The sequence below is a fragment of the Lates calcarifer genome, linkage group LG16_LG22 (genome assembly GCF_001640805.2).
Source record: "Lates calcarifer isolate ASB-BC8 linkage group LG16_LG22, TLL_Latcal_v3, whole genome shotgun sequence".
Lineage (NCBI taxonomy): Eukaryota > Metazoa > Chordata > Actinopteri > Centropomidae > Lates > Lates calcarifer.
In genome coordinates, this window is record NC_066848.1 from 1837423 (window position 1) to 1864932 (window position 27510).

Here is a 27510-nt window from a genome sequence, read left to right on the forward strand (position 1 = left end):
ATGTCAAGATTGAGGTCGGCCACCCCCCTCGCAGGGGTCAAACTCGAGGGGTTAATACCTGGTGTCCGACACTGCACATAAACTCCGCTGAGCTCATCACACTAATTAAACAGACACACATCCTCTCGGAGCTCCGATGGCCAATCGCTGCCAGCTAAAAAAGCAGTCCATTCATGGAGGTTGGCAGGGTGTGCGTGTGGGGTGGGCTAGGGAAATGCTACCTGCCCTTCCTCAGTTTGATTAATGTGAAGAACAATGGCGCTCTTGTGGCCCGCCAGCCTCACTCCACTTGGTTCTGGTTCACCGCTCGAGGAGAGGGGACTGCATGTTCCAAACTCGTACCCCCAGACGAACCACCACCTAAGCCCAACAACTTCTCCACAAATGCTGTCTCCTTAAAACGCCCATCTACTCAGACCAGTCAACGCCGAACACAGGCCGAACAAACGCAGAATATTTCAGGATGGAAAGATATCGAGGTGATAGATTACTGAGACATCTTGAAACACTTACTTTATCAGGAACCAGAAACATCGCTATGTATCAGTACCAAACTCCACTGACAAAAACACAAATTTTACAGAGCACTGCCTCCATCTGTTAGTTTGTTTGTTTTGTTGTGTGATTTTCAGCGGTGGAAGAAGTAATCACATCCTTTACATCAGTAAAACTACGACAAAATAACACAAACAAATTTCCAAATAAAGGCCCAGGTATTCCAGCAGCTCCTAAGTTCTTGCTCAGTAAAATCACTGTTTTTGTCAATGGAGTCTGGTAGCAATATAAAGCGGTGTTTCAGAATTTTCCAGGGCACATATTGTTAAAATACGACCTAGGACAAAATGTTTAAACCTTCTAAGACTGCAGTTTTCACCTGTGAAAGAAATCTCTGAGATGAATGATTATTTTCATTATCAGTTAATTCTCTTATTATTTCTTGAATAATTTTGTTTGTCTGAACAAAACCTCACATCTGAGAAGCTGTAACCAGAGAATGTTCCTGCTTAAAAAAAACTTTTAATGACAATAATTTGATTATCAAAGTAGCTGCCTGCTATTCTTCTATTGATCAATTAGTTGACTAATGGTTTCAGCTCTAATGCAGACTACTACAGTTCATTCTAAGGGATAATCCAAAGTAAAAACACATCACTTCCTTTGTGCCTGAAGGTTTTCCAAATCCATACTGCAGTTCGAGGCCAATTCATGATTTTATTATCGTAGTTCTGTCACTTATTTATATAAAAATGTCACGGATTATTACTCTAACGTCTCATTTGTTTGTTTTTCTTCAGCCCTAACAACCTGTAAGTGGATGCATCACTTGCGTGTTAAGAGAAATCATGTTTAACACTGCTGTTTCATGGGCGCCTGATCTAAGTTTTATCAAACGCGTCCGACCGTCTTTCTTTCTTTCGAACAGACAGCCGGCAATTACGCTCAAGGGATAAAGACATCACCGTGATCTCTCCGAGGGAGTGACAGCATAATGTTATGTGTCAAAACTTGGGCGGCATAATTAATTGCAGCTCTCCCTGAACTCACAAAGACTTGTAGAGCTTTACCAACACTTTGCCAACACTCTCTCCTTCAGCTGCATCATGGGGAAGACAAATTGAGCCACCTGTGTGTCTCCAAAAAAGCTTGACATCTCATCTCGCTTGCAAATTGCAAGCGTTTTTACCCCCCCACCGTCTTACAAAGATGTCCACAGGGACTAGCGAGCTTCTCACCAGCCAAGGCTTGATAGGTCTTCATGCAGCTACATGACACTTTGAAAACACTGAAGACATTCCATAATAGAGGAGGCTGGAAAAAGAACATGCAAAGGTCTAATGATGATGGTCCATATGGCCGAGAGCACAGTGTCGGTCACACACTGTGAGCTACTCACAGAAGTGCTTCACAATTATTTACAGTGAACTTATATTTGAAAAACAAACTGTGATCAGAGTGCTCGAAGGAAACATTGCTATATATCAATACTGGACTCCATTGACAAAAATGCCAATTTTAACGAGCAGAAAACAGGAGCTTCTGCCTCCATCTGTTAGATTGTTTGTGTTAATGTGCAACTTTCAGTGGTAGCACAAGTATTCAGATCCACATAACATGAGTAGAAGTACCACACAGTAACACAAACAAACTAACAGATGGAGGCAGTGTACTCCAGCAGCTCCTGTGTTCTGCGAGGTAAAAATCATGTTTTTGTCAATGGAGTCTGGTATAGCAATGTTTCTGGTTACACAAAAAGGATCTTAAAACCCTTTCAGTCACTTATATTTGAATACAGGCGCATATCAATTGAGAATAAATATTAATGCAGATTAAACTGCTGTATGTCCATGTATACTGTTAATATGATATGTTTATAGTAACTGGTTATAACAAGGAACTGTGCAGACAGGGATCACAAAAAAGAAAGAGAGAAAAAGACAGAGGGAATAAGGCGAGAGAAAGATGTTCCAATGTCTTTCATTCAAACTTATTACTTTGTATTTTATGGTATTGTAATCCTCTCTATGAGCAATTTGGTAATAGCATAAACCATTATTTATCTCAGATTAATTAGATTAAAGACCTTTTAAATCTCGTCTGGTGCAGAACGCCCATGGAGCTTCTCTTTTCACAGCAGAGAAACACCAACAGATCTTTCCTGCCGATCACTTTTTGTAGATTAGAGGATTGTTATTAATTGGTCAATTGGCTAATTGTTCTTTTTCTTAATTAGTCACCGCAGAGGAATAACACGCTTTGTTCAATGACCCTCATTTACAGTAATGTGCTTGTCACACAAGTTGTATTAGGGGGGATTCACACACATATGCAAACCACATGCAAGCCAGAATCTTAATTACTGGACAGAAATATAGTATTTTGAATTTGGAGAATTTAAAATGAAATAAAAATAAAAATCATGAATCATGCCACTGCATTCAGAAAGAGGACAACCTCCTCTATTGTCTCTGGTTTATCTACACAAACAAGCTGTAAGAGGACAATTTAATTGCAGGAAAACACCTCCTGCGGTATCTGTGGGATGAGGAAAAGGTGCACATGTTTACATTCACACCTGGGGGCTATACTGGTATGCATAGTAAGTAGAAGATGAAAGGTAGAAACCAACACTGCCTGCTATAATGAAAATAAAGAAAACACACATTAGATTCCCTCTCAGGTCTGCTGGTCTGGTTCCTGGCATGATTTACGCCACAGTGTCTCCTCAGAAAACCGGAATATTCCCATTACTACAAGCACAGCAAATCTGAGGCAGCTCCTCTCCCCACAAACTACAAGTGGTCAGCAAATGGCTCGACTGGAAGCCAAACTCTGATACTTCCTAAACAGCTACCACAAATATTATAGCCACTGGAAATTTATCGGAGATTCAGCAATGGCATCTGACAGCGTTTCCCACATGAGGTAAGCAGGGAAAGTTTTAAAGAGTGGGCCTTGACCACTGCCTTCAATCTCTGGCCTGTGTGGATGAATGTGGGCAGGGAAAGAGTCACGAAACAAGTCAACCAGGGTGTCTTTTATCAGCAAGATAGTGGTCATAATAAAAGGTGATAACATAAAAAAGGATCATTAGAACTTGTACTTTGGGGAATTAAACCTTTCACCCTCTCATACAAAATGACAAACTGAAAATGAAAAGTGAAAAGCATAGTTTCATAGATCTCTTTAGATGTATAGACGTCAGTACGTTTCTCTGAGATGTACTTGATTTGTGGGTAATGATGCTCAACATTTGCATACAGCTACCTCTGAACACAATCTGGCACTAATTTACAAAGTGGCTTAGCACAGCTCGATCAAACAAAGCCCTTCTCATACACACACACACACATTCTGGTTTCCTTTTCAAATGTAGTATTTTTAAATCAGTTGTTTGCACTGAGATGACATGCAACCACCTGAACTGAAGGTGGTGGCAGGCAAAACTGATGCTAATTCTCTGAAATGTTTAACTAAGCCCAACAACAACAAGCAGACAGAATCCCGCCTCACATAAGCAACAGGTTAATACTTTCTATTAGCGCGGCGTGCAGTGATGTCACATCCTCCTGGCCGTGCCTCCTACTGTCAACTGTCCACTGTCATCATCTGTAAGATGACCAGAGAGCGCAGCTCAACAAGGAGCTCTGTATGAAGCCAGACACTCAAAGACATTGGCAGACTTTGCTGAGCTCAGCCCAAATATACACCGCTCTCCCCTCAAACCTGGGCTTGTTTAGCTGCTGGCACCCGAAGGCGTCAGTCAGATGTATGCCAGCTGAGCTGAAGTGTGCCCACAGAGTACACACTGCAGCATCACTACCAGCACTCGTGCCCTCACCTTGTCTACCTTGGCGCTTTTTGAGTTTGATGGAAAAAATGGCCCATTGCAAACGACAAGTCAAGTGCCAGACAGCATATTTATACATCTTAATTAGCAATAATGAACCGCGGTACCTGCCAACGATCTGATGCCAGTGGTTACTGTGTCCTGTTGACTAGACTGTATGTCTGTTGTTTGCCTGCTACTTACATGAGAATTGGACAAATAAAATAGGTGAAAGGATCCTGTGTTTCACTAAAACCCACTAGATCCCATATCAAATATATAATGATGATGGATCTTTAAATGCTGGTAATACTTTATTATGAAAACATGGAGTCTGAATGAGCCTGTTACATCGCTTAATGATAACTAAACTTGTATCTGCAGAAAGGTAAAAACCTGCAGGATGCAGCATGCCTCAGATTTACAGAACATTATGAATGAGCAGGAGATGATTATTGGTTTCTCATGTCACAGATCAGTCATTTTTAAAGGACCTGTCAGGACATGGTGAATGACTGCAGCAGACTCTCATGATGTTTTGTTTAAAGTCCCCGTGATCTGAGGCCGTGTTTGGATGCAAACATGTTCAGATCTGTCGGCGGCGATAAGTTTGAGCAATGCACAGCGAGACAGTCTTTATGAACGTAATGGAAACAAGTTGCATGGATTTTTTACCGTGAAATAGGCTACAGCCTTCCTCCTGACGTCTGGATTTATGGCCTGGTAATTCCCCTCTGGAATAATTTGGCTGGTACATCTGCAGCTTAGCAGCATTCCAGCAGAGCTCTCCTGTGCTGTGAAGTCAGGAGATGACTGATTGATTGATTGTATTACTCTAGTTTTAGCATGGCTTTACTGAGCTATTGCAGTAAAGTTCTAATGTGATCTATCCACTGCAAACTACAACTGTGCTTGATGTAAGCAGCGAGTGGCCTTGCCTGCTGCTTGGTTAGCCTGCTGTGATGATCACAAATCAAAGTTTAAAAAGTGAACTTAGCATAATAAACCACAGCAATAACAAGACTGACTGAGAGGTTTTTTTTTAGATTATGGGGACTGAAACCTCCTACCACACAGAAAAAACACTAAGGGTACACACAGCTCAACCCAGAACCACAAATATAATGTCTGAAAACCAAAATAGGACCATCAGTGTGAGTTTCTTGCTGTTTTCACACTACAGTGATCCCTCTACAAGCTCTTTGTGGTGCCAATTACAGGCTAAAAAATGATTAAATGCAAACCTGTAGTCTGCTGACAGCTCAAGTTTCCTTGTTTTCAGGTGATAAGTCCCAGGCACGTGCTGCTCAGGCGGTGACAGTGAGGCCAGTCGCTCATCAGCTTGCTGTAGAAACACTGTGGTCCTATGAACTCGATCTGCTCCCATAAACAGCCAGGCCTGTGAAGAGCACAAAGCATCCAAGTCTGAGAGTCGGTCTGACAACGTGGTAAAAGCAAGTAAAATTAAAGGATAAAATCTGAGACTAGCTAAATATATGTAAATTATCCACTGAACTTAGAGTAGAATGCCTCCTGTTAAAGTTACTGTCAGTGTTTCTCATTCTTTCAACATAAAATTATCCTGTGACTGTCCAATAAAACATGGAGAGAACATAAACAAGTCTCATTTCACTATATTTATGTTAATATCAACAATGTTATGTAGTACAAAATGTTTAATATGTAATATTATCATATTGTAGTATAATTGAAATATCTACTAAAATAAATGCACTTCTATTTAGTTTGTTTTTAGCCCTTTGGCTTGATAGCAAAATATGCTAATTACTACAAACTAGTTAGCGAGCTAGCTACAACTGGGCTTCCTAACCCAAAATAGTAGTTAGCTAAATAACAGCTAACTATCTAGTTACACTGTGGTAACATTACCTTAATGGTGTCATAAACAAAATATTTACTTAATCACATTATCATAATTGAATATCATTGACAAAACACTAAGATAAATGTACTTCAATTTAGTTTGTTTTTAGCCATTCAGTTTACTAGCAAAATATGCTAATTACCTACAGTCTACCTGGCGAGCTAGCCACAACCGTGGTGCCATACTGGTGTCACAAACATGCTTAATTTATGATGTTATCATCATTAAAATACCCGCTAACATAACTGTGATGTATATTAGTTTGTTAGCCATTTATATTGCTAGCAAAATTTGCTAGTCGGCTACAGTCTAGCTAGCGCGCTAGCAACAACTATGCTTGCTAACCCAAACAGCTAGGTTAGCTAAATAACACCGGTTTAATTAGCTACATAGGCTACATTCAGCAAAACAACATTAACGTCAGTATCAATAGTTGCTGCGCCATGAAGCTTAACAGCACAGCAGGTGGCTAACATGAAAAATGATAAAATGTGATAAAGAGAACTAGGTATAAAGTTAGCTACATCGGCAGATAAGATACTTAAGAATAACATAACTGACCAACGGATACTTTTTCGTCCGGACTCTTCTCTGTAAAGGTCTTTAAACACTGGGGGCGTTTTTTCTGCACTTTAAATTGTCAGATATCATAAACACACACTGAGCTGAGGTTGTTGTCTTTACAGGGAAACGTTCGCATGAGGTTTTGCAGCCGTGAATGTATTTTTGTACCGGTGTTGCCCCTGTCTATCACGGCCGGAGGCCGCCATGACTGCGGCTGTTTTATCGTCAAGTCTGGTGAGTTAGGGGCGTGAATTCCCGCGCGAATTCCCGACCTGTTGATGCGTTCAAATTATTTTTTCGAGTCGGAGTTTGTAGTTTCCGACGTTTTGACGCGTCTGAACGCAGCACTACATATAAACAGTGTGAGCACTTCCTACCTTATCTGCACTGTATTAATCTTCTCATATAAGTGTGATATTTCGTTTAATGACGAAGTTAAAATTAAAATATTGTAAAGTAAAAATGAAAAAGATCATATGTAAAAATTTATTTCACAAAATATATAAGAAAGCATGTTTTAGACTTGGAAAAGATGCACCTCATACGGCCCTCTGCAAATACTGTATACTTACCCTGTTAAATTAACTTACCAACATACTACAGTCATTGTTAATGATTCTCTGGCCTTTACTTTGGTGTTGCTTTTTATGTGCTGTGTTTATTTATTAACTGTGCATCCATTTTGTAGTTAGACGAGTTGTGGTCTGTATCCTTCTCTCTTGTTTGCTCCTCTGTGTTGACAGATTCCCTCTTTCCTCTGGTTGTCATCTGGCTTTGTTCACCTGATACCAGACGCGTGGCGGCTATCAGAGGAAGACAATACACATCAATACAATGCACAACGCCGTGATGTGCAGCACGTTTGACACCTGATTTATCTCAAGCACCTATTCAGATTAGTCAACTATCCAACAAAAGAGTCCTGCATTGGAGGAGCGGGTGGGGTTCGACACTCTGGGGAATTTGAGGGGTTAACCTTGACATCTGGCCCCCGCTCATCCAACAAGTTCAGCCCAGCTGCCCAAATAGGTCTGGTTTTTCCCCTAAAAACACCTCATCCATCTGCCGAACCTCTTCTCATATAAGCTTCCTCATGATTGCCCTGAGGTGCTTCCATTCACAGACGCGTGCGGGGTGACACTGATCCCTGCTATGACGCCCATCCATATTTAAAAGGGGAGTGCAGGTGACCTGTGGGTGGCCCTCTCTGGCACGCTCGGCCTCTCTCTCCTGCACCCACAGAAACTTACATAACACGTTCGTTGGATATTTCCTCAAATTACAGCAATATGATATAATGCACAATGACCTAATGGGCTTCAAAGGAGGAGGCACTCGGACGGCACGTGCCGCCGTACAAAAGCTGGGATGTGTGAAACTCAATCTGCTGATGAACGTGTAGAGATGACAATGAGGATGCCAATTAGCTTATGAATACAACAGGTGACACCTACATAAAGCCCAATTACACACTTATTTGTGTTCAGTGACAGAATATAAGTTAACACAGGGAGATAAAATATTAATCACGATGCACGCTGCCAACGCTGTCACCAGGCAGACTCTGAATCCTCATATGGGGACGTTACTTTTTAGGTTTGATGAACTTTTTTCTTCATGTTGCTAAACTCAGACCTGTTAGTGTTAACAAAAACAAGATGGCGGCAAACACATTCTACAGCTGAGATCAAAATAAAAGTATCAGAGGAACAAAACCTGATCAGAGTTTCTGGTTGAAACTTGTTTTTTTCTGGATGATTATCCATCATTTCAGTTCACAGCCTGTTAGTGAATGTTATGAAATTCACACAGGTCAGTTACAAAACACTGAAGAAGCATGGTTTAGTTTTTATACTAATCAGATCCTGCTGACCAGACAGAGACAGAAATCAACGCTCAGGTGTTCAGAGGTTAATCTAGCCTCGTGTAAACAAACGAAGGGACGGGACGTTTGTGCTTCCTGAGGAAGTTAAATGTTTGAAATGCAGAAAGAAAATTCATGTTCTTGTCCTTTAAGTTTTTAATCCAGTTTTTCTCTTCTTTTTGATGAGGCAACTTCAACAACAGGGACAAAAATCAACCACCCAACCACACCCCCGGCGGCCATCTTTGATCAGCAGCTCCTCTGCACAGCCCTGAACACCCCCTTCACCGTGAGTCTGAATCTCTTCCTTCAAGCTAAAGATGTGGAGGACTCTGGTTCAAGTGCAATTAAGAGTAAAACCTGCTAAACCTTCACATGTAATTCAGTTTAATTCCTAGTTTTAGATTGTTTTGTTGTTTTGTATGATGTAAAAGGAGAACCCAGCTATTCATTTCAGCACAGGTGGTTTTGTCACCCGACCTGCAGCATTCAAAGATTGTTTCCTCCATGTTGTAAGTAATCTTGTATTTTCCCGGTATCCCTGGTTACCACTGCTATGCGTCTTCCAGTGCGGCAGCTGCTGCGCTGCTGAGGTGCGCCTCTTCAGGGACCACTACACCGAGGTGACAGGGGAGAGGTCATGTTTTAACCTGCTGCGTACGTGGCGGGGTGACGGCCGGGGGAAGCAAACCTAAACCCACAAAAGCATCGGCGGGTAAACAACACAAGTGTTTTTCTTGTCCCCAAAGATTTTCACACAGTCTTGTTGCACACATAGGCAAATTAGAGTGGAGTTTTAACAAGCAATCTCGCTACTCAGTTGTCAAACGATGCCACTTCTCTATTTTGCTGCGAAGGCATGGGAATTTCTCCAGAACAAAAGGAGGAGCTGCTCCGAGCGCAGAGAAAACAAAAAGCTTGACACAAATCAGCACAATTAAAAACACTAATCATGGTTTAACTGCCAGTGAGATCAGAGTTAATTGAGAGTGGCTTTTAATTTATCCGTAAGAACGACAGGGACAGGTGTTAAACGAGGGGAACAGCTGAATGGGAATCCACTCTGCATCAGATTTACGCTGCGGTGTTTGATTAACCGAAACGTTAAGGACGCGTGTTTTTACGCAGTTAAAACAAAAAAAAAAAGAGACGACAACAGAGCAGCAGGTTTCATTTACAGTGAGTGTATTTAAAAGGACAATACACGCCTTTCAAACTACATCCAGTGAAACATTGGGGATTTGATTATAATGACAGTGATGGCAATATCTAACAGTCAATGTTTCGACCTGTAGCACACTGAGGATGGGTGAATATCAAGAAATGCATCACCAGATTCTTGTGAATTAGTGCGATTGTTGGCACTTTACATACAATCACCGTTTACAGCTTCACACTGTTGCCGCAGCACAAACATCAGCTGGACCCCGACTGTGTTTCTACAGTAATATATAAAAGCCATACATTCTTATCCCCAAACATCCAGGTATCAAAGTCTTGCATATTGGCTATTATGTGAAAATATTAAACAAAGCAAAAGCTCATCTACCTTCTCCAGTAACACACTTTGACACAGAACAGTTCAGAGTTAAATACATTATCAGGTCGTGTGATGAGGGTTGATGATGGTGGTGGTTTTCTGGATCAGAAAAACACTGTATAGTGTTACATAATCAAAACATGCAGAAATGACAATAATCCAAACACACCCATTTACTTTATCGTTTCTCCTGTTACATTACAAGTGCCCGAGACCCCGTTTAGACCTGGTCTGACCCCTTCTGGAGGTAGTCTGGCCCGCATCGTGCTCAGATCTGACCTCTGAACGCTCCCTGCATCAGAAGTTAGAAGCTCAACTGTAAAGACAGAAGGTTCTAACAGTTACAGCGACTGGTAGAAATGGAGGATTCACGTCTCTGGAGCCTCAGGAAAACCAGATGTTTATGGGTGTTTTGCGTTGTCCAAGGAAAACTGGACAGTTCCTGCAGAAACAGGTGAATTTACAAAGATGTTTTTGACGCCTGCAGCTGATTTGCCGCCATCTTAAAGTGCTCAAACACAGGGTTTGCTCCAGAGGACAGAGATCTGATCTCCATGAGGACAACAGGACCAACTTAAAAATACCAGGCGTAAACACAAACACAAGATCAGACTGTTAATTATCTGATGTCTGGATTCTGATTGCATTTTAATACCAGGTGTAAACGGGGTGTGAAATCAGAATGTCAGTTATTATCGCCACGTTACAGCATCAAACTCAGGTTTAATTGTTCTGGCCTCTTCACACAATTCTGTAAACTCAATGAAGCTTTGCTAACTGGCAAGATCTTTTATAAAGACAGTCATCATTTCCTTCAAAACTGTGTGCCACATTACAAGCACCGTCAGGGGATTTAGCCGGGGCTTAAGTCTTAGTGTCTGGCAGCTGTATGTGGCCTATGGCAAGCAGCATCATATTATCAGCAGAAGACTTAAAAAGACTGCCAGAGGAGGATTGTGAGATCCGACTCGAGCTTTATGTCATATTCATCAAAAGGTTCAATGCATGCTTCGTCAACATGGCAAGAAAAAAAAACCACCATAGGTTTACAGTTTTTTTCTGGAATGGGACGTTCACCTGCAACACTTTACTTTAAATGCATGTGCAACACAGTCATGGTCGAACTTTACAGGAAATTCTGCCTCTGAGCGTTTCGAGCACTTTGCATATTCAAACACTGGCATTAATTGGATGACAAATATTATGCAAAGAGGCAAGAAGTATAATAATGATGCAGGCTTTCTTTTTTTACCCCTTTACACTGTTGTGCTAAAAATGATTTGAAAATGCTTTTCATTTAGATTTGTGTTTCAGTCTGACATCTACCAAAGCACCAAATTATATTAAAGCATAAAGCAAATGTAGCAATCAAACCAAAAGAAAAATGACAGGCAAATTTAATTAATTTGAAGTACTCACCCCTCATTTTTCATTTGAACTAAATAACCTCAGGGTCCAAATGTATTCAACATCAAATGTTCTCAGACCTTATCTTTTGTAATTTTGTCTTTCAAGCCAAGCGATGAGGCTTCAGGGCACATGTAGACATGGGTGTGAATCACCTGTTCTCTGTAGGAGTATTACTCACTTACTGATGCACAACATGACCTAAACTAAAACGTCACTGCCAGAAATAAGGCTCTGCTTCACTGGAAAGAGAAATTAAGAAAAACTGTTTTTAAAAAGGCCTAAATATCACAGTGAGGTTGTCAAATGTCAGTGAAAGTCAAATGAAAGATGGGGGGTGAATACTTTTCTTCAGTTTTACACTTTTGAAATTTGATTTAAAGCAACAATATGCGACTGTTTTACATTAAAATAACAGCGTCTGAATTGTTTTAATGGTACAATGACGCGTAACAGGGAGAGAAGAGCCCTGAACACCTGTTGTTTCTCTGTGTAACAGGTTCGATCTCCCTCTAACTGAGTGATAGTCAGCAGCTTAATCTGCTGGAATCAGACCCAGAACTGTAGATCAGTTAAAAAGACTAAGAAGTCATTAAAAACCAGCGTTCATCTCTGATATCCAGCCAGGAAACTGACGCAAGAATTATACACTTTGGTGTGTTTGTGAAGCGGAGTCAGAGCTCCGGTCAAGCGATTGTTAGGCTTTGTTTTCTGTATTTCAGAAGCGTTAAACCAGAGGTTTAATCACCACTGCCTGCAGGGGGCGCTGCTGCTCAGCCAAGTTACATTTTGTTGCTTTAAATGAACTCGTTTCACTTCGACTGAACCTCAGACAGAATAAAGCAGATTCTCAAACATTTTAAACCACAACAAAATGTGCAAAAAGCCAAGGAAGAAGTGAAGTGAGATTATGTTCCTTGTAAATTAAGAACAGCTCGTCAGTGCGATTACAGACTGGTTGAAGCAGTTGGTAAAGAGAGTTTACACTTCAACACATGTAGGAAGGCATTCAGTGAGAACAGAAAACAGATCTTCTCAGTTAGTATCATAATACTCAGGATTTTTACAAAGTGATCCAAATGTTTTTGGTTTTACAAAATATATGCAGATCTGATCATGTTCTGTCCAAAGGAATTTACCCGACATCTGTGTCACATCATCGCACAAAAACCTCACGTATCAACACCAGCTTCTTGTCTGTAGTTTCATCCGACTGATCACAAAGAAAAGAGGAAACAAACACAAAGAAAACAACAAAATCACCCATGAAATGATCTCTTTGGATGCACCAAATACTTTAAAGGCAAGCGAGGTTCAATGGCCTTGTTAGTGTACTTGTTTGTCTTTAGACATTTCAAAATTTTTCAAAGCCGACCGGAATACATTCAGCGACGAGAGATTTAGGCCTCAAGTCCAAGAAGAGATGACAAACCTTCAGGTGAAATCACTACCTTCACAGCAGCAGAAAATAACGACAAGAATAATATTTAAGCACAAGACGAAATGAGTGTCTGAGCGGTGCAACATTCATGAAAAAAGAGAACTGACTAAGTGTTTCTGACTGTTGACATTCCACAGATACAGTGCAGCACTTTGTCTCACCTGTGATTTGGTATCATACAGTGTAAAGGTCAGATATTCTGAAGACTTGGGATTGGAAAGTAATTACAAAACAGATAGAAATACCAGCAAACGAGGTGGATCTTCATCGTCTCGTAAAGATCGTTAAAAATGGTGTGCAAGGACAGTTAACTATGATAATACAAAGCATATTTAACACTGTACATGAAGCTGCTTTCCTTTAAATTTAAAATGTAAACCTATACTATTGTTAAACATCTACCACAAGCACAGGTGAAGGGAGTCTCTGTCTGAGAATAAACATTAGTTCATTTTAGTTCCAGCAGTGCGATTGGACAGCCGATAATTATCACAATTTTACATCTGTTTTTTTTCCTTGATAGAAATATGACAAATGGACAATGAATGTTCAATATAATTCATTTTCATGCACAGAGATGACTCTGCATGTCGCAGGATTAGAGATATGCCTGGTTTAAATTCAATTTGAAATTATTTAACTTGGATTTTATCGTTAAATAATTGTTTTTCCACTTAAGATTTGTGAATTGTTCCACTGTTTGTCACATTAAAATCACAATTAACTTTCACTCAGGAGCCAAAATCAACCTTTAAAAACTTTAAAGAAATAATTAATTGTGACAATTATCGATATCTGATGGGAAAAAGGCCCAGCCCTGGTAGAAACTGACATATTAACACTAATTAAGGAGCAGAGTTTGTCATGGAAACAACATCTGTTGTTATGACATTAGCATCATGAACTGAGATGACATAAAACTGTGAAATGAGGACAGTTAGCTTCTGACACAGGCTGTCAAACAGTCACCTGTGACGCCTGATGCTTGTTACAAAAAGAAAATAGCTGAAATATACTGAGGCACAGTCCATAATGAAGAGATTTGTTTAAAGGTAAACATATTAGTGCCGATGTGAACTATAAAAACTGAACCAGCGAGTCCTTAATACATGATTTTTTTGTACCTATACAGTGTTATTACAGTAGAACAGGTGGGATACTGTAGCGTTTTTACCATAAAGTACCATAAGAATACATTAAAATAATGTTCATATGCAAATGAGCTGTGACATATTTATAAATAAAGATTGTTCAGCAAATATCCACATGTGCAGCTAAGTACCATGAGTACAATCATCAGCAAAAAAAACAGGAAATGGAGGAAATGAAGAAGGTTGATCTGTGCAGGCTGTAACAAACAACTCTTTTCTCATAGAGTCAAATCAATATAAACGTAAAGATGCAATTTAAATGTAAACAAGAACATCGTCAGCAGAATATGTAACGCAGGATGATTAAAAGTCGTGATTATTGCACTTAAAAGTTAGTAAAATCATCACGCCCTCAGCGAGCGGAGAAGAAAGTTACATGATAGTCGTCACAAATAAAATAAAGGATGAGAAGTCAGTAACTGATAAAAGGAACGTACGCTTGTTTGGAAAAAAGAAAACAAAAAAGAAAATGCATGACTCAGGAAGCTGGAGAGAAACTGTCCAGCAACTTCTTACCATAACTCTCTTCCCGTCTTTCTAAGAATACCTATAAATCACTCAGGGGCTGTTGGGCGGGAGAGAGCAGAGTTCATCCACATCTGCAGCATCGAAGGAAAAGCCGCCGTCAACAAAGCCTCTGCTGAACGAGTGTGTCGTAGTTGAGGGAGGAGGAGAGTTTAAGACTTGTGCTTGAGTGTAAACACAGAAAACCTACAGCTTCATCTTTTATCGAACCACTTTGTTCCCGGCAAACAGCATCTGGTAAACATGGATTTTGGCTGCGTTTGCACCGTAAGAGCTTCTGGGCAGACGATGGCAGCTGTGTGTGGGTTCACAAGTGCATTCAGTACAGCTAAACCTAATCTTTGATTTGACTCGAATCAGCTGATGGATTTCATGTAGCTGTTTAAGTACCGAAAAATGAAGTGATTTCAAAGGAATGCATGAACTAAAATAATCAAAAACACTGAAAAAAAGTCTATAAAAACTACATCCATCAAATAATAAAATGCTCTAAAGTAAAGACAGCTCAATCATGAATTTGGCTTTGATCAACCCCATTTGTTCCCACTTATTTTACCATATGATACTGATACATGAGCTACCACTAAACCTTTATTAGCAACTTTTCCTCCTGTTTCTCTATTTTTTGCTGAGTTTACCCGCCTTCTTTTTTGGCTCATAGGGCGTCCGTAGAATGCTCGGCGTCTCCTCCATCACACGTACGAGCAGGTTATCGATGTAGTCTTCCAGCTCCCTGATGTGGGCGTCCTTCTTTTTCACCACCTCCTTCTGCTTGATGAGTTCCTGCACAACTTCCTCGAAGGATAAGTTGCTATAGGCGGCCACGCTTTCCCGCGTCGCCTCCTGGAAAAAAGAAACGAGTAAATGCTCAATCTAACCCCGGCAGATTTCGAGGTTACAAGCTCCATAAATCACCAAACTGTGCAGAGATATGTTTTGTAAGAGACAGAAACAGAATGATCTCCTGTGATATGTCAGCAGTAAAACTACCCTCAGAAAATCAACTAATTAGACGTGTAAACCTAATGTGACATAAACTGTCATGTGTTTATCTCTTGTTCTCTGTTGATAATAAAGGCTAAATGAGAGTTGTTAAGATGAGGACTGTTCTCCAGGGATTAACACTGGCATGTCACTGAATGCTATGGCAGATGTTATGATCTAATCCTGTCTCACAGTGTTTGTAACAAATCAAGAGCAGTTTAACTGCTCTAATGGGACTCGACGTTGACACTGCAGCAGGCAGCTGACGTCTTGAATAAGTTGTTCTTTAGTTTGAAGTAAAAGTACGACCTCTTTAACTAAAGAGGCAGAAACTCTTGTAAGGCTGCCAGCGCTTAACAAAAAAAGATTCCCCCTCCCAAAAACTGGAATCTTTGTTTTGTGAGGGAAATGCCAGGCTGCATATTTCTGCAATTAAAGGTCAGGCTAATAAATACCAAAATAAGGATGCAACCCAAGCCCAGCTTTGCTCTTTGAGGACAATCTATTTGGACGGAGCAGTGTGGTACGGTATGTGCAGATCATATTGCGCGGGTACGAGAGGAGCTGTAATCGTTTTTAATGAGGGACCACTTTATCGCTTCAGTGCTGGGCATCCTCCCCCGAACGGATAGAGCAGCAAAGCCTTCACCCTGTTTAAAATACCACACTTATCAGCTTCCACTCCCATGCACCATTCAAGCTTCCACTGCTGGCTAAAGACAATGCAGAAAGACCTGGAGCGGGACTGCTCACCAGGTATCTTATCGCTCCTAACAGCACAGAGGCTACTGTGGGGCGACACAAACCAAAATGAAATATTTGCCACAGAGATTAAATGTCCAATGTAAGGAGGGTTTAAAGAACAGAGCTCAGTAACCTATTCCACACACACACACACACACACAACACAAAAAAGGCATCTCGCTGAAAGATACTGCACTTAAGCCATCTGAGAGGTAATAAGAGAACTGACAGCCATATGGAAGTGAGTGTTGTTTTCACATACAAGCATGTGTACGTGCACACACTCGCTCTTTCTCCCCCTCACACATGTACACACACAGCATAATAATAAGGAGCTTTAGTGGCTGGTGACAAAGGCCTGGAAATGACCATGAACTGGCAAAGTAATGATGACCATTTTTCTGCGATCAGTAGTGAGGAGAAGATAAGGCGCACACTTGGCATTCTCCAGTTGTGTCATTACAGTTTCTAATGAGCTCAGCTTTGAGAATCTAAAAGCTCAGTCCTTTGAAATCTCTCACTGCCTCCCCCCCCCCTGCATGTGGTTAATTAGAGCCTTGAAGCAGAGGAAATGGGAGCTGCCATTTCTGCGAGGCGCTGCGGCGTGCATGGGGGCACGTGTGGATACCGACAGCCCTCAACACCCACAAAGAAAGGTGAGGAAAGCCATTATCAGCATTCTCTTCCTCATTTAGGCATCACTTAGGCCACGGCTCCCACCGCTGCTTCATAAATACAAATTCTGCTACGTAATAAATCGGAAACGCAAGACGAATTTAAAGAAAATAGGTGAAAACACTGCGTACAAATGATGTAATCATCATTAAAAAGAAAGACTAATTATGTCTCTTTGCCCAACCAAAAAATAAACCCTCCAATTACAGAATCAGTGCAACACACCACTATGACTGACCTCATAGACTGAAATTTCACACCACTTCAAATTATGATCGGATCAGACACGATGACCGATGTGTGCAGCTGCTAATTAGCTGAATGGCACATCTGAATTTTCAGAGGCCTCAGAGAGATCAATGTCACCAGCTGCTATGTCACAAATGAAACTTTAAAAAAACACATGCACAACAGGAAGTAATGACACAGTTGCAACTGTTGAGGTCAGTTTTTTTTTCCACCTCAATCACTGTCAGGTGAAAACTGACAATGTGCAACAACAGCGTCTGCTTTTCTCTTTTTTTACACGCAGGGTTGTGCTGCCTTTCTTACATTTTTCTTGCCGAAGACGTCTTTCTTCTTGTGGCCAAAGGTGACGTCCTCCTTTCCTGTTGACTTTTTATCACTGTGAAGCGATCAAACAGAAAGTCAGAGTTTAAATGAAGCTATTACAGTGTATATTTATGATCATTCTTCTAATACAGAGGCAAACTTTGATATTTAAAAGAAGAAGGTGACTGACGTAACATTTTAAGAACAAAAACAGATATTTAGACATGTTTCTGCTGCATAAATACTCTACTTTGAACCACCTTTTTATGTCCGTGCACCACATTATAAATGACCACTGAGCTACTGCATGACAAAGGCAGCAGTAAAGATGATGGACTAGTGCCTACAGAGATAAGTGGTTAATTGGGTGGTCTATCTCTGCAGAGGATCTCATTACTATAGCTCAGAGGGCTCTGTTATCAAGCCCAGGCTCTCTAAAGAGCCACTAATGACACCTTCCACTCTGATAAACCAGAACTTAGCCACAGCGCTCACCAACTCTTTATGTAACACAGGAAATAGACGTGAGCGGCTCAGTGGAAATGTTTGAACAATAATTCTTGACAACAGGACCAGAGAGAGAGAGATTTCAATCAGCGAGGTATTCCAAACTTTAGGAGAATGCAGTAATATCCTGTGGTACAGTGGCTGTCCCATGAGCTCAGGGAGAGCTCGCTCTGGGATTAGAGTGAAGAACTGTACTGAAATGTATCAGAACCACTGCTGCACAGGAGCAGACTTTAATGTGGATGGAGGTGAAATTTAAGGTGTAGAAGAAACTGGTATTTCAGTGGAACACGGCAGGAAGTTAGATCTGTTTCTCAAGCTGAAGTCCAGACGATCAGAAAAGGAGAGAAGTTCTCACCTGCTGGAAATATCCTGTCTGGATCAGGTGAGGGGTGGAGCCTGGTTTTATACTACTGAGCTGGTAAAGTCCGACTGATTCGGATGTCCAGCTCTGAAACATGCAGGTGTTCAGTGCATGTGCATGAGACGTAGAAAAGAGAATAAATACACACGAGCATTTTGGGCACTTTGACACCAGGAGGGAAAAATGAGGAAATGGACCTGAAGCCATTTCATTACATTTGTTCTCAAAAGGAAAGGCAGCTAGAGATGGAAGAGATGGGAGTTTGCTGTGGTCTGAGAAACTGCATGTAAGAGATTGTATTTGCTGGATTTTATTCTGAAAAGGCGGCTGTACACATTTTGTAATTATGGTCATTTTTATTTCGATTGTAAATTTATATTATATTGTTAAAATGATTTGACCTCAGGCACCGTGCTGGTGCAGGGAGGACAGCTGTTCTTAGAGCTGCATACTGGAGGGAAGTTGTAATTTCGATGCACCACACAGAGAAAACTAATAAAGGGAACTACCTGGTTTTGTAGTTGGAGCTGAACGGGTTAGTGTCTGCTTGTGAGTCTCCGCTGAAGGGGTTTGGGGATCGCAGGTCTCCGGAGCTGCCGGATCTCGCCCCGTTGCTGGTCTTGCGGCCTTCCTTCTTTCCCGTCACGCGTTCCAGTAGGCTGACCTTCTCCTTTTTCTCCTTCCGCTCGGCGCGGTCCCACAGCTGCCCGTGCTCCCCCTCAAACGGGTTGCGGTTGCGTGGGAGCGTGGCATACTTCTGTGGCAGGGTGTCAGTGATATCAGTGAAAGGGTCACTGTGTGCCTCGCCGTCCTGATAGCCTGGCACCTCGCTCTGGGAACGCCTGTGAGGTCCACCTGTACTCCCTGAGGAGAAACCAAAAGCATTACATCAACTCATGATGGAGGTGTGATAAAAATATCTCTGCAGAGAACTGATCACACTCCTCAGAATTAAAAGAAGAAGTTGGCCTTGTGACTCTTCCAACTAACTCCACGCCACAAAAGAAACATTTTATTGGGAGCAGTAATTTAAGGCAGCTTGTTATATTATTTATATCCTCCAACTGTGCAACTGTGTGCCTCCTACCTTCAGATCTCTGGACGGTTCCCCCTCCCCTGCATGCCTATCTGAATGTTCACAAAGTAGCTCGTGAGATAAAGCTGTGCAGTTCAGATTTAGAGCTTTGCTTAATTATTTGCCTCTGTGATTATTTACACATTTAGAAACCAACTTCAGATTGTTGCAGCACTGTGTGAATTTTACTGCGTCAAAATGAACATATTATATCTTTTTTATAGTGACATTTCAGCCTAAATCAAAGCTTCACTGTTAATATGTTTTGCATTATTTTTCTTGCTGAATTCTGTCGTGACGACTGTTTGCATTCGCTCCAGGACAGAGGGAGGAACCGGGAGGCTGGTGGAGCTGGAGAGTTCAGGCCATGTTCTGTTCTGTTTAGCAACAGAGATCACTAAAGGATGAGCCTTTATATATGCTGTTCAATATCTTTATATAAACAGCATGTCCCTATAGCTGTGTGACAGCTATCGACCCCTACTGACAGCTACTAGTAACTGCAACAGCAGCCAACGTTCAGAGACAGGCAGGAGGAAAACCTCAGTGCAGAATACTACTGTTTTAACATGGTGCATGAGAATGAGGCTGTTTGTCATGTATGGCTGAAATCTTGTTTTTACCACTGTCCTCCATCTTTGAAAATGAAAATATGAGAATATAGTCATCTGGTCACTTGGTCTTGGTCTTTACCTGTTAGTCTGAAAAAGAAAAGTTTTGGTCCTCACCACTCTCCTCTATGGAGTTCATGGAGTCCAGTTTGGGTCTAAAGTGGGTCCCGATCAGATCTGACATGGAATGAGCTGCGGAGAGTTTATGGGCCCCGGCGAGTAGCGGCCTCTTGACCTTTGCTTCGGGCTGGGGTTGCGGTTCTGGGGCGAAGGACTGGCGGCTGGGCTCCGAGTCGCACACGGCCGAGCGAGGCAGGATGGCCGAGGACGTGTCGCCGAAGCTGCTGTCGTGTTTGCGACCCTTCATCTTGTCCTTCAGCTTGGAGAAAGGCGAGCGGGGCTTCTCCTTCATGGAGAGGTCGAACATGCTGGCCGTCATGTTGTTCCTCATGAACTGGATGCTGACTTGGATGCGGCCTCGTTCTTTCCTCTTCTTCCCCGGCTTGGACTCCAAGGAATACCAGCTAAAATGAGAGTGGAGGGAGCTTAGGCTGAGCCAACTCGACAAGACAATTTATATAAAAAGAACAGGATTTATGAAAATCTCGTCGATTACACACAATTCAACATAATTCAGGGAGACAGGTATACAAAGTCAGAATGCAGTAAAAGTCCTTACACTATCAAACAATATGACGAATGGAAAAAAATAGCCGACATTCTTTCTAATGTGCTCTACCTACTTCTTTGTGGACACCAGTGAAAAGGCTAATTTGAGCAGACTAATCCAAAAGCTACACACAAATGCAGGGGCTTAAATCATTTGAACTTTTTTTGACACAAGTGAGAATACAATTTATCATTCAGAGGATAAACACTATTCCTTGCAAACCCAAAACGTTAAGAAATAGCCTGCTGCTGAATAATATAGACCATTTCAGACCCGCTTTTGAGCTTCTATTTGTTTAACCTCTCCGCTTTTTTCAACTGGAAGTAATGGGATTTGTGCTTTCACTCCGAGCGAAATGAAGTGGCATTTGCACAAATCTGGCCTTTGTTCAGAAAATGCAACAACAAGCAATTGGGGAAATTGCAAAGCCACGTCGCAGGGCAACCCAACAGTTCGTACATGCTAATGAGACATATCCTCTGTGTTACAGAGCTGGTGACAATGTCCTGTAGGAAACCAGCATCGAGATGAAATGTGGGTGTACTCCTAATGCTGGCCTGAACACTTTAATCACTGTAATAAATTTTTAAATCTAACATGCAACCCTTGAACTGAAAACATTATTTGCATAATCGTATTTGTTTTAATACAATTACTGATATTACTTCCTGGATCTAAATGGAGATTTGTAGTATCCCTTGAATTCCAGCATGAAATATCAGTTATCAGCACAATCCAAAAAAAGTGTTGGTATTGGCTTTTTAAAAACCGCAGCTGTTGAACGCTATTCGAAACCGTCTCGCTCGCGGCCCGGGAGCCCCCGTCATGAAAGGCCTCTCTGGGTCTAATTCCCAGGCTGCGCGCCCTGCTCAGTCTGATCAGGAGCCACAGTGTGCCGCTGCCGTGGGGCCGGGGGCTGCACCTCACGTGTGTCTCAAGGCCAAGATAAACCTCCGTGCACTTGGAACCACAATCCTCCCGCTCGGGCCCGGACCGCTGGGAAACTCCTCACAATCAACAAACACAGGTGCGCGATAATTATGGGCTGCCTACTCAGATATCGAGACGGGCTTTCCTCCCCAATATGTCAGTTCAAAAACACTGCGGATGGGCCGCAGCAGAAACACACAGACCCCGCTGTGGAGAGTGGATACGGCACCGAGGGGTTCCCGGCATCATTGTCGAGTACGCCTGCAGTGTGGGATTAGGCCAACAAGCAAACGCCGGCGTATCCATTACAGAGTCTCTGCTGGAAAAAGTGCACGGCCTCGAGGTGCATCGGCTCAGGCACCTAAAACAAATAAAACCCATCCACACTGATTATAACATATTGTGATTCTCCCAGATGATGGGCAAAGAGGAAATGTGCAGTGAGCTAATTAGGACCAGATCCAGCTTGGTTATTCAGTTCCTGTTTGCTTAAACGTGTGTGAGTGTGTGTGTGTGTGCTGGAGTTGAAGGGGTCAACACCCCCAAGTTTAGTTCACTGTACATTCACTCTTTTTCTTTATGTACTCGAGCCTTTTATACAGTGATTTCACAAGGGGATGAACCTTATTCCAGCAGGGAAACAGCCTGGACAAGTCACCTGTTTATGAAAGGACAGACCCACAGACTACTGGCAAGAGAACACCACACCCAAAGGCAACACTCAGGAAGACACCCAGAGCATTCAGACAGAAACAAGAGGAGAACAAGTGAACACCAAGAAAAGATTCACACCCAGGTCCCTTTGGCTGTCAGAGAAAAAAAACCTTATTCCCTTCAGACAGGAGTGACTAACAAGACATGTTTGGCCAGCTCCACTAGTTTCAATTAGGCCAACTGCTGCTCGCCGTGTCAGTGATTTAGCTAAAAATAATCTCTAAACAATGTAGGCAAATTCATTGCTAAGCCTCAAACAATAGAGGGTCAACAAGATGGAACAAATCAAGTTCAACCAATCTGTGGTTAGAGGCCGAGCGTGAGTGTACGACCTCATCGGTGTTAGAGAGTTTAGAAAAGACTCTGGTGTTTCTGTCAGACCAGGCCACCTACTGGGCTCCAAACAACTTCATTTCTGCTCTATCTAATAAAATGTATTTCTAAAACAATTACATAATGAGAACAAAGGTCAATGTGATGGTATTTAAATCATGTGGTGTAAAAAAAGTTAGGTCATCAACCTAATTGAGAACAGAGTGCAGAGTATAACACGCGACTGGCTGTCATTAGGTTCAAATATGTGGCCTAATATAGAAATAACACATGTGACATGTGTGCGAATGTGACAGTGTTCAACAGCTAATATATCCCATGCTGTAATCCACTTATGACTGGAATAGTATTGCAAGTATTTTCCACTTCCTCTCAAGAGTCTGTTCCTCTAACAACAACAACAACAACACACTGATACATGAAGCTGGAGATGGACTTTGAAGTCTTAGTTGCAAAAGATGCTACAGACTCATGAATGTAGGTTGGTGGCATTCAAACACAGCCAGGGCCCAAATTTAAATTACTATACAAGCTAATGAGGCTTTAGTCAATGCAACACTGTAAACTAACAGCAACAACTGTGTAACCACTAATACATCCCATGCTGTCATTCCAAAACAAGCTGGTGTAAAAAAATCAATTCAATCGTTCATCTTCTAATCTTGGAGCGCTGCTTTAAGGCTAGTTTATACATCTGTGGTGAATCATATCCGTAGGATCTGCGTAGCCGTGTACCCTCCCGAGAGATGTGACACATCTCACAACAACTGTGATCGGTCGGCTTGTACGTGTCTGAGCTGGAAAAGCTCAGAAAACTCTTCTCTCTTTTCTGTGTTGCAGTAATTTCAGTAAAAGTAACTGTTGCTGAAGATTTGTTGGCTCCAGCTCCAACATGAAGTATAAATGCTCATGTAGCCTGAAGCCTCAGATGTGTGGTTTTCTGTGACATCTAGGACTTTACTGATACTTACTCAGTTTTCTTTCGCTCCTTGTTATCAAAGATTTCATTGAGGTTGATGGACCTCTGACCCAGGAACTTGTCCATCCCCACCAAGGACCGATGCATCACTATAAGGCAGAGCTCATACACCTCTGGGTTCCCCTCCAAAAGCAGACCAGGTAACTCGAAGGAGGCCTCTTCTCTCCAGACGGGATTGAGCGTCTTCTCCGCCACTGACGTCGAGTACTTCTCCTTGCCCAGCTGGATGATGGTGTAGGCATCGTTGGTGCCATTTTTGCCCTTGGGCTGTAAACCGTTTGCTTGAAGAACAGTGGCTTGGACATGGGTTGGAAACCACTTTTGAGACTGCTCACCCAGCGACATCGTCAGCACCGGTTATTAACTGAGAGCCATTCAAAACAAACTAAAATGATAACTTTATGTAGTTAGCTTTTTTAGTGAGCGCGATGTGCAAAAAGCAACAGTCATGATTCACTGTAGTTTGTTGTTCATGTCAGTGTGGTTTGTGCCTACAGCAGCAATCATTACAAGCAATGACAAGTCTGACAAACTGAGCGAGCCTCATCCTCTGTCAAATCACAGATGTCCAAGCCACTGGTGAGTCATCTGAAAATCACAGAGAGAATCACAGGAGCATCAGAATCTTTCCCAGAACCATCACATGACTCATGTTGATATGAAGCCAGGTAATGATTTCAGCCAGGTTTGATGGAAATATAAAGATTAAAACACAAATTCTACTTTGCTATATGACTTTGTACAGCAGGTCTCTGTCTGTTGAAGCTGGAGTATCAGGACAGACACAGATGATCTCATCCTGTGACACATTTTGGAGCTGGTCCATTGTCTGAATTAGAGACTGACTCAGTGGGGTGGTGGCATGATTGTCATCATTAACTCCAAATTTAATTTGATTTGAATGCAAGGCTTCTGACTAAGATTATACTCGTATTATATTATATATTATATCATCATCAAGTGTCTTTTTCACTGGCTTAACAGCAGCTCCACGTTTAATCTCCAGATAACTGAAGTTTACAGTCTGCGGCTGCTTTTTGAATTCACACATTTAACACAAAACTTGTCTGTATATTACAAAAGCAACACAGCTACATTAAGTCTGATAAATGAGCATCTTCTCCATTCCAGATTAATTTTATTTGAATATAGAGCTTCTGACTAAGATTATAATCAAATAATATTGCGGTAAAACACCAGGTGAGCCTTGTTTACAGTCTATTTCTGCTTTTAAATTTGAAGAAAAACTGGTTTAAATACATAAACTTAACAGAAATATCAGCAGTGTGTTACAGCAGCTGCTTTAAGTCTATTTGTGTGTAATTTCCCTTTAAATCAGCATCTATCTAAAGGTTTTTCATAAGGAGCTCGGTTTATATTCAGCCGTCTAGTTTTGGGGTTTAAATGAAGCTTTGCTGTTGTTGTGACCATCGTCCAGACTGCAGGTTAACGTTAGCTAAAAGCGGCTAGCTGCTGAGCTAGCAAGCACACAGAGCATCACACACACACAGCCTCTTACCTCGGCGTCATTTTCAGCGACTCTAGCGGGACATTCAGGACTTCAGCTCATCGCAGAGCGGCTTCACAAACACGTTCATGCGACGGTTTCACAGACAAATGTCAGCTAATGTCAGTTCTGACTGCTGCCCCGGCTGTTGCTATCCATTGCTATTCACTGCTGCTGTCGGCCAGCGGCGAGCCTCACTTCCTGGTTTGACGTCACTTCCTGGTTACGCCGGTGAAAGTTCGAACGTCCACAAAAACATAAGAAAATAATATAATAAAGGTGATTTCACGCATTCCCGCGCAAAAAAATGTAGTTATAAAGGTATAAAAATGTAGATAAGAAATTTAAACAACAAAATACCTGAAAAATTAAATGAAAAATGTATAAAAATAAAGACGTAACATGAGAAAAAAAGACATATTATGTATTCCGCTGTGGGTTTAAGCTGTATAAATTGTATAAATCTCTTCTGTAAGGTGTGCGTGCGTGCGTGTGCTCGCGGGGGGGTAGCTCTTTACTTGAGAGGTAAATCATACAAACATGGGAAGTGCTTTTGTCTCATGAGTGGGACATGGAGGTGCAGATAAGGGGTTCACTTGAATGAACACAGACATGCTTGTCACCCCACTTGACAAGTGCATCTTAACCAAACACACCTGCCTCTGTTGGTTTTTATCGTTCTGCAGCAACCAGTGCAGTGTGTGTACACACCACCGGCCTGAGGCTCCGGCTGGGCCATCCATCAAACCGAGATTATTGCACTTATCTAGAGTACATCTCTGAATGAAATGCTAAGGCTTAGTGAAATATTAGGCTGCACAAAAATGTGAGTCAGATAGCGTTTAATACATTTGTGGGTCTAACCCTGATGTTTTGCATTTACTGCTGGTGTAAACACAAGGTGAATATTACAGTGTAATGTCATCTGTAACTGTAAAAAGGCAAACTATAGATTATATTTATATCACGAGTGTTTAAAAATGGATTTTTAGCTCAACTGAAATGAACTGAAACAGTGAAACTTCTTATTTTATAATCAACATGCAAATATACATCTATATGCAGCTGCAAATAATTCAATCCTCATATTCTACATTATTTATATATGTAAAGTTCTGTATTAGCTTGCAACTCATCATCCAAACCATCCACATCTATGTTTTTCAGGCTGCTCCATTTAAAGAAATACAAATATTGCAGATGTCTTGTGCCCAAACTACTGCACAATATATCTGATACATTTAGAAATGTTTTATTCTTCACCACAGGATACTGAATGTCAGCCACATGCACTAGCATTAACAGCATGTTAGCTCTCAGGAGAGGATGTTTCTAATATTTAATGCACTTATTTTAACAGAAACAGACATTTTATCCATAAACAGTTCAGGACATTCACACACTGATATAAAAATAGAACATTACATCCACTGTGACGGATCATTTTGTCCAAATTACCCACTCTGTCCAAAGTTTGGCTGCGCTACACAAGTTTTAAAATATAATTACAGGAAAGCATCCTGAAGATTTGAATCCCCAAAGACTGTAGACTGAGTTTTATGTACAAAGTGTAAGAATGAAATGAGCTTAAACTACATGTATTCAGTGTAAGAATGTAAAATATAAGTGTTCACGCTGCACAGCTCCTGCTTCACCTCTAAGTGTTTGGTGATTTATCACTGCTCACATTCCTTCTCTGGAGTATTTTATTATCTGTTGTGGTTAGCAGTGTCAGGTTGAGCTGAATGAAATAACGACCAGAGGCATGCACACACACCACCAGGGTCACGACACTCTTCCTTAATTTGACAATAAGTCAAACACTTTCATATATTACCCTCTATAGGAACATAATACCACTGTACTACTCCTCTGTGAGATAAAACATGAAAGTCGCTGCATTCCAACATCACCTGTATCCTTTTATTACTCTTCTCTTGTGGAGATCACTTTGGTGCATTTCAAAACAAAACATCACGCTATAAATTAAGGAGCAGTAACGTAAGCAGCCGGTTTATTTTCCGAGGGAACCGCGCTGAAGGTCATAAACCGTCCCAACATTTAAGTGAACCTGCCGGGGTCCCACATGTTGAACCATATTAGCCGTGGCCCCTAACGGCCGCCATCCACTCCCTGCACATGGTTCTGGTTTAGCCCTCTT

General features: G+C 41.5%; 1 protein-coding gene and 1 long non-coding RNA gene across 2 annotated transcripts in view; both read right to left on the reverse strand.

The window, feature by feature from the left end:
- The window catches only part of LOC127143397 (uncharacterized), a 96203-nt gene extending 89067 nt beyond the window's left edge, over positions 1-7136 (reverse strand). The window contains exons 1-3 of the long non-coding RNA XR_007814770.1: positions 6774-7136; positions 5572-5726; positions 5003-5121 (exon numbers count right to left, since the gene is read on the reverse strand). This is a non-coding gene — a long non-coding RNA (uncharacterized LOC127143397). The remainder of the gene's footprint in view (positions 1-5002; positions 5122-5571; positions 5727-6773) is intronic.
- Positions 7137-9808: 2672 nt separating this feature from the next.
- On the reverse strand, positions 9809-25563 carry LOC108886263 (rab11 family-interacting protein 2). The gene is made up of 6 exons (XM_018681012.2): positions 25362-25563; positions 23835-24430; positions 20334-20740; positions 19040-19394; positions 17660-17732; positions 9809-15547 (listed from the first exon to the last, which is right to left on the reverse strand). Exons 2-6 carry the CDS (start codon positions 24185-24187, stop codon positions 15323-15325), a joined length of 1413 nt encoding a protein of 470 aa, XP_018536528.1. The 5' UTR covers positions 24188-24430; positions 25362-25563; the 3' UTR covers positions 9809-15322.
- Positions 25564-27510: the final 1947 nt, after the last annotated feature.

Excerpts from the sequence above, each read along its gene's own strand:
- LOC108886263 (XM_018681012.2), bottom strand. The coding sequence starts at position 24,187 with ATGTCGCTGGGTGAGCAGTCTCAAAAGTGGTTTCCAACCCATGTCCAA. Across the intron at positions 20,741-23,834 it reads AAGGAGCGAAAGAAAACTGA|CTGGTATTCCTTGGAGTCCA; the intron begins GTAAGTATCAGT and ends CTCTCATTTTAG. Across the intron at positions 17,733-19,039 it reads AGCTCCAACTACAAAACCAG|TGATAAAAAGTCAACAGGAA; the intron begins GTAGTTCCCTTT and ends ATCGCTTCACAG.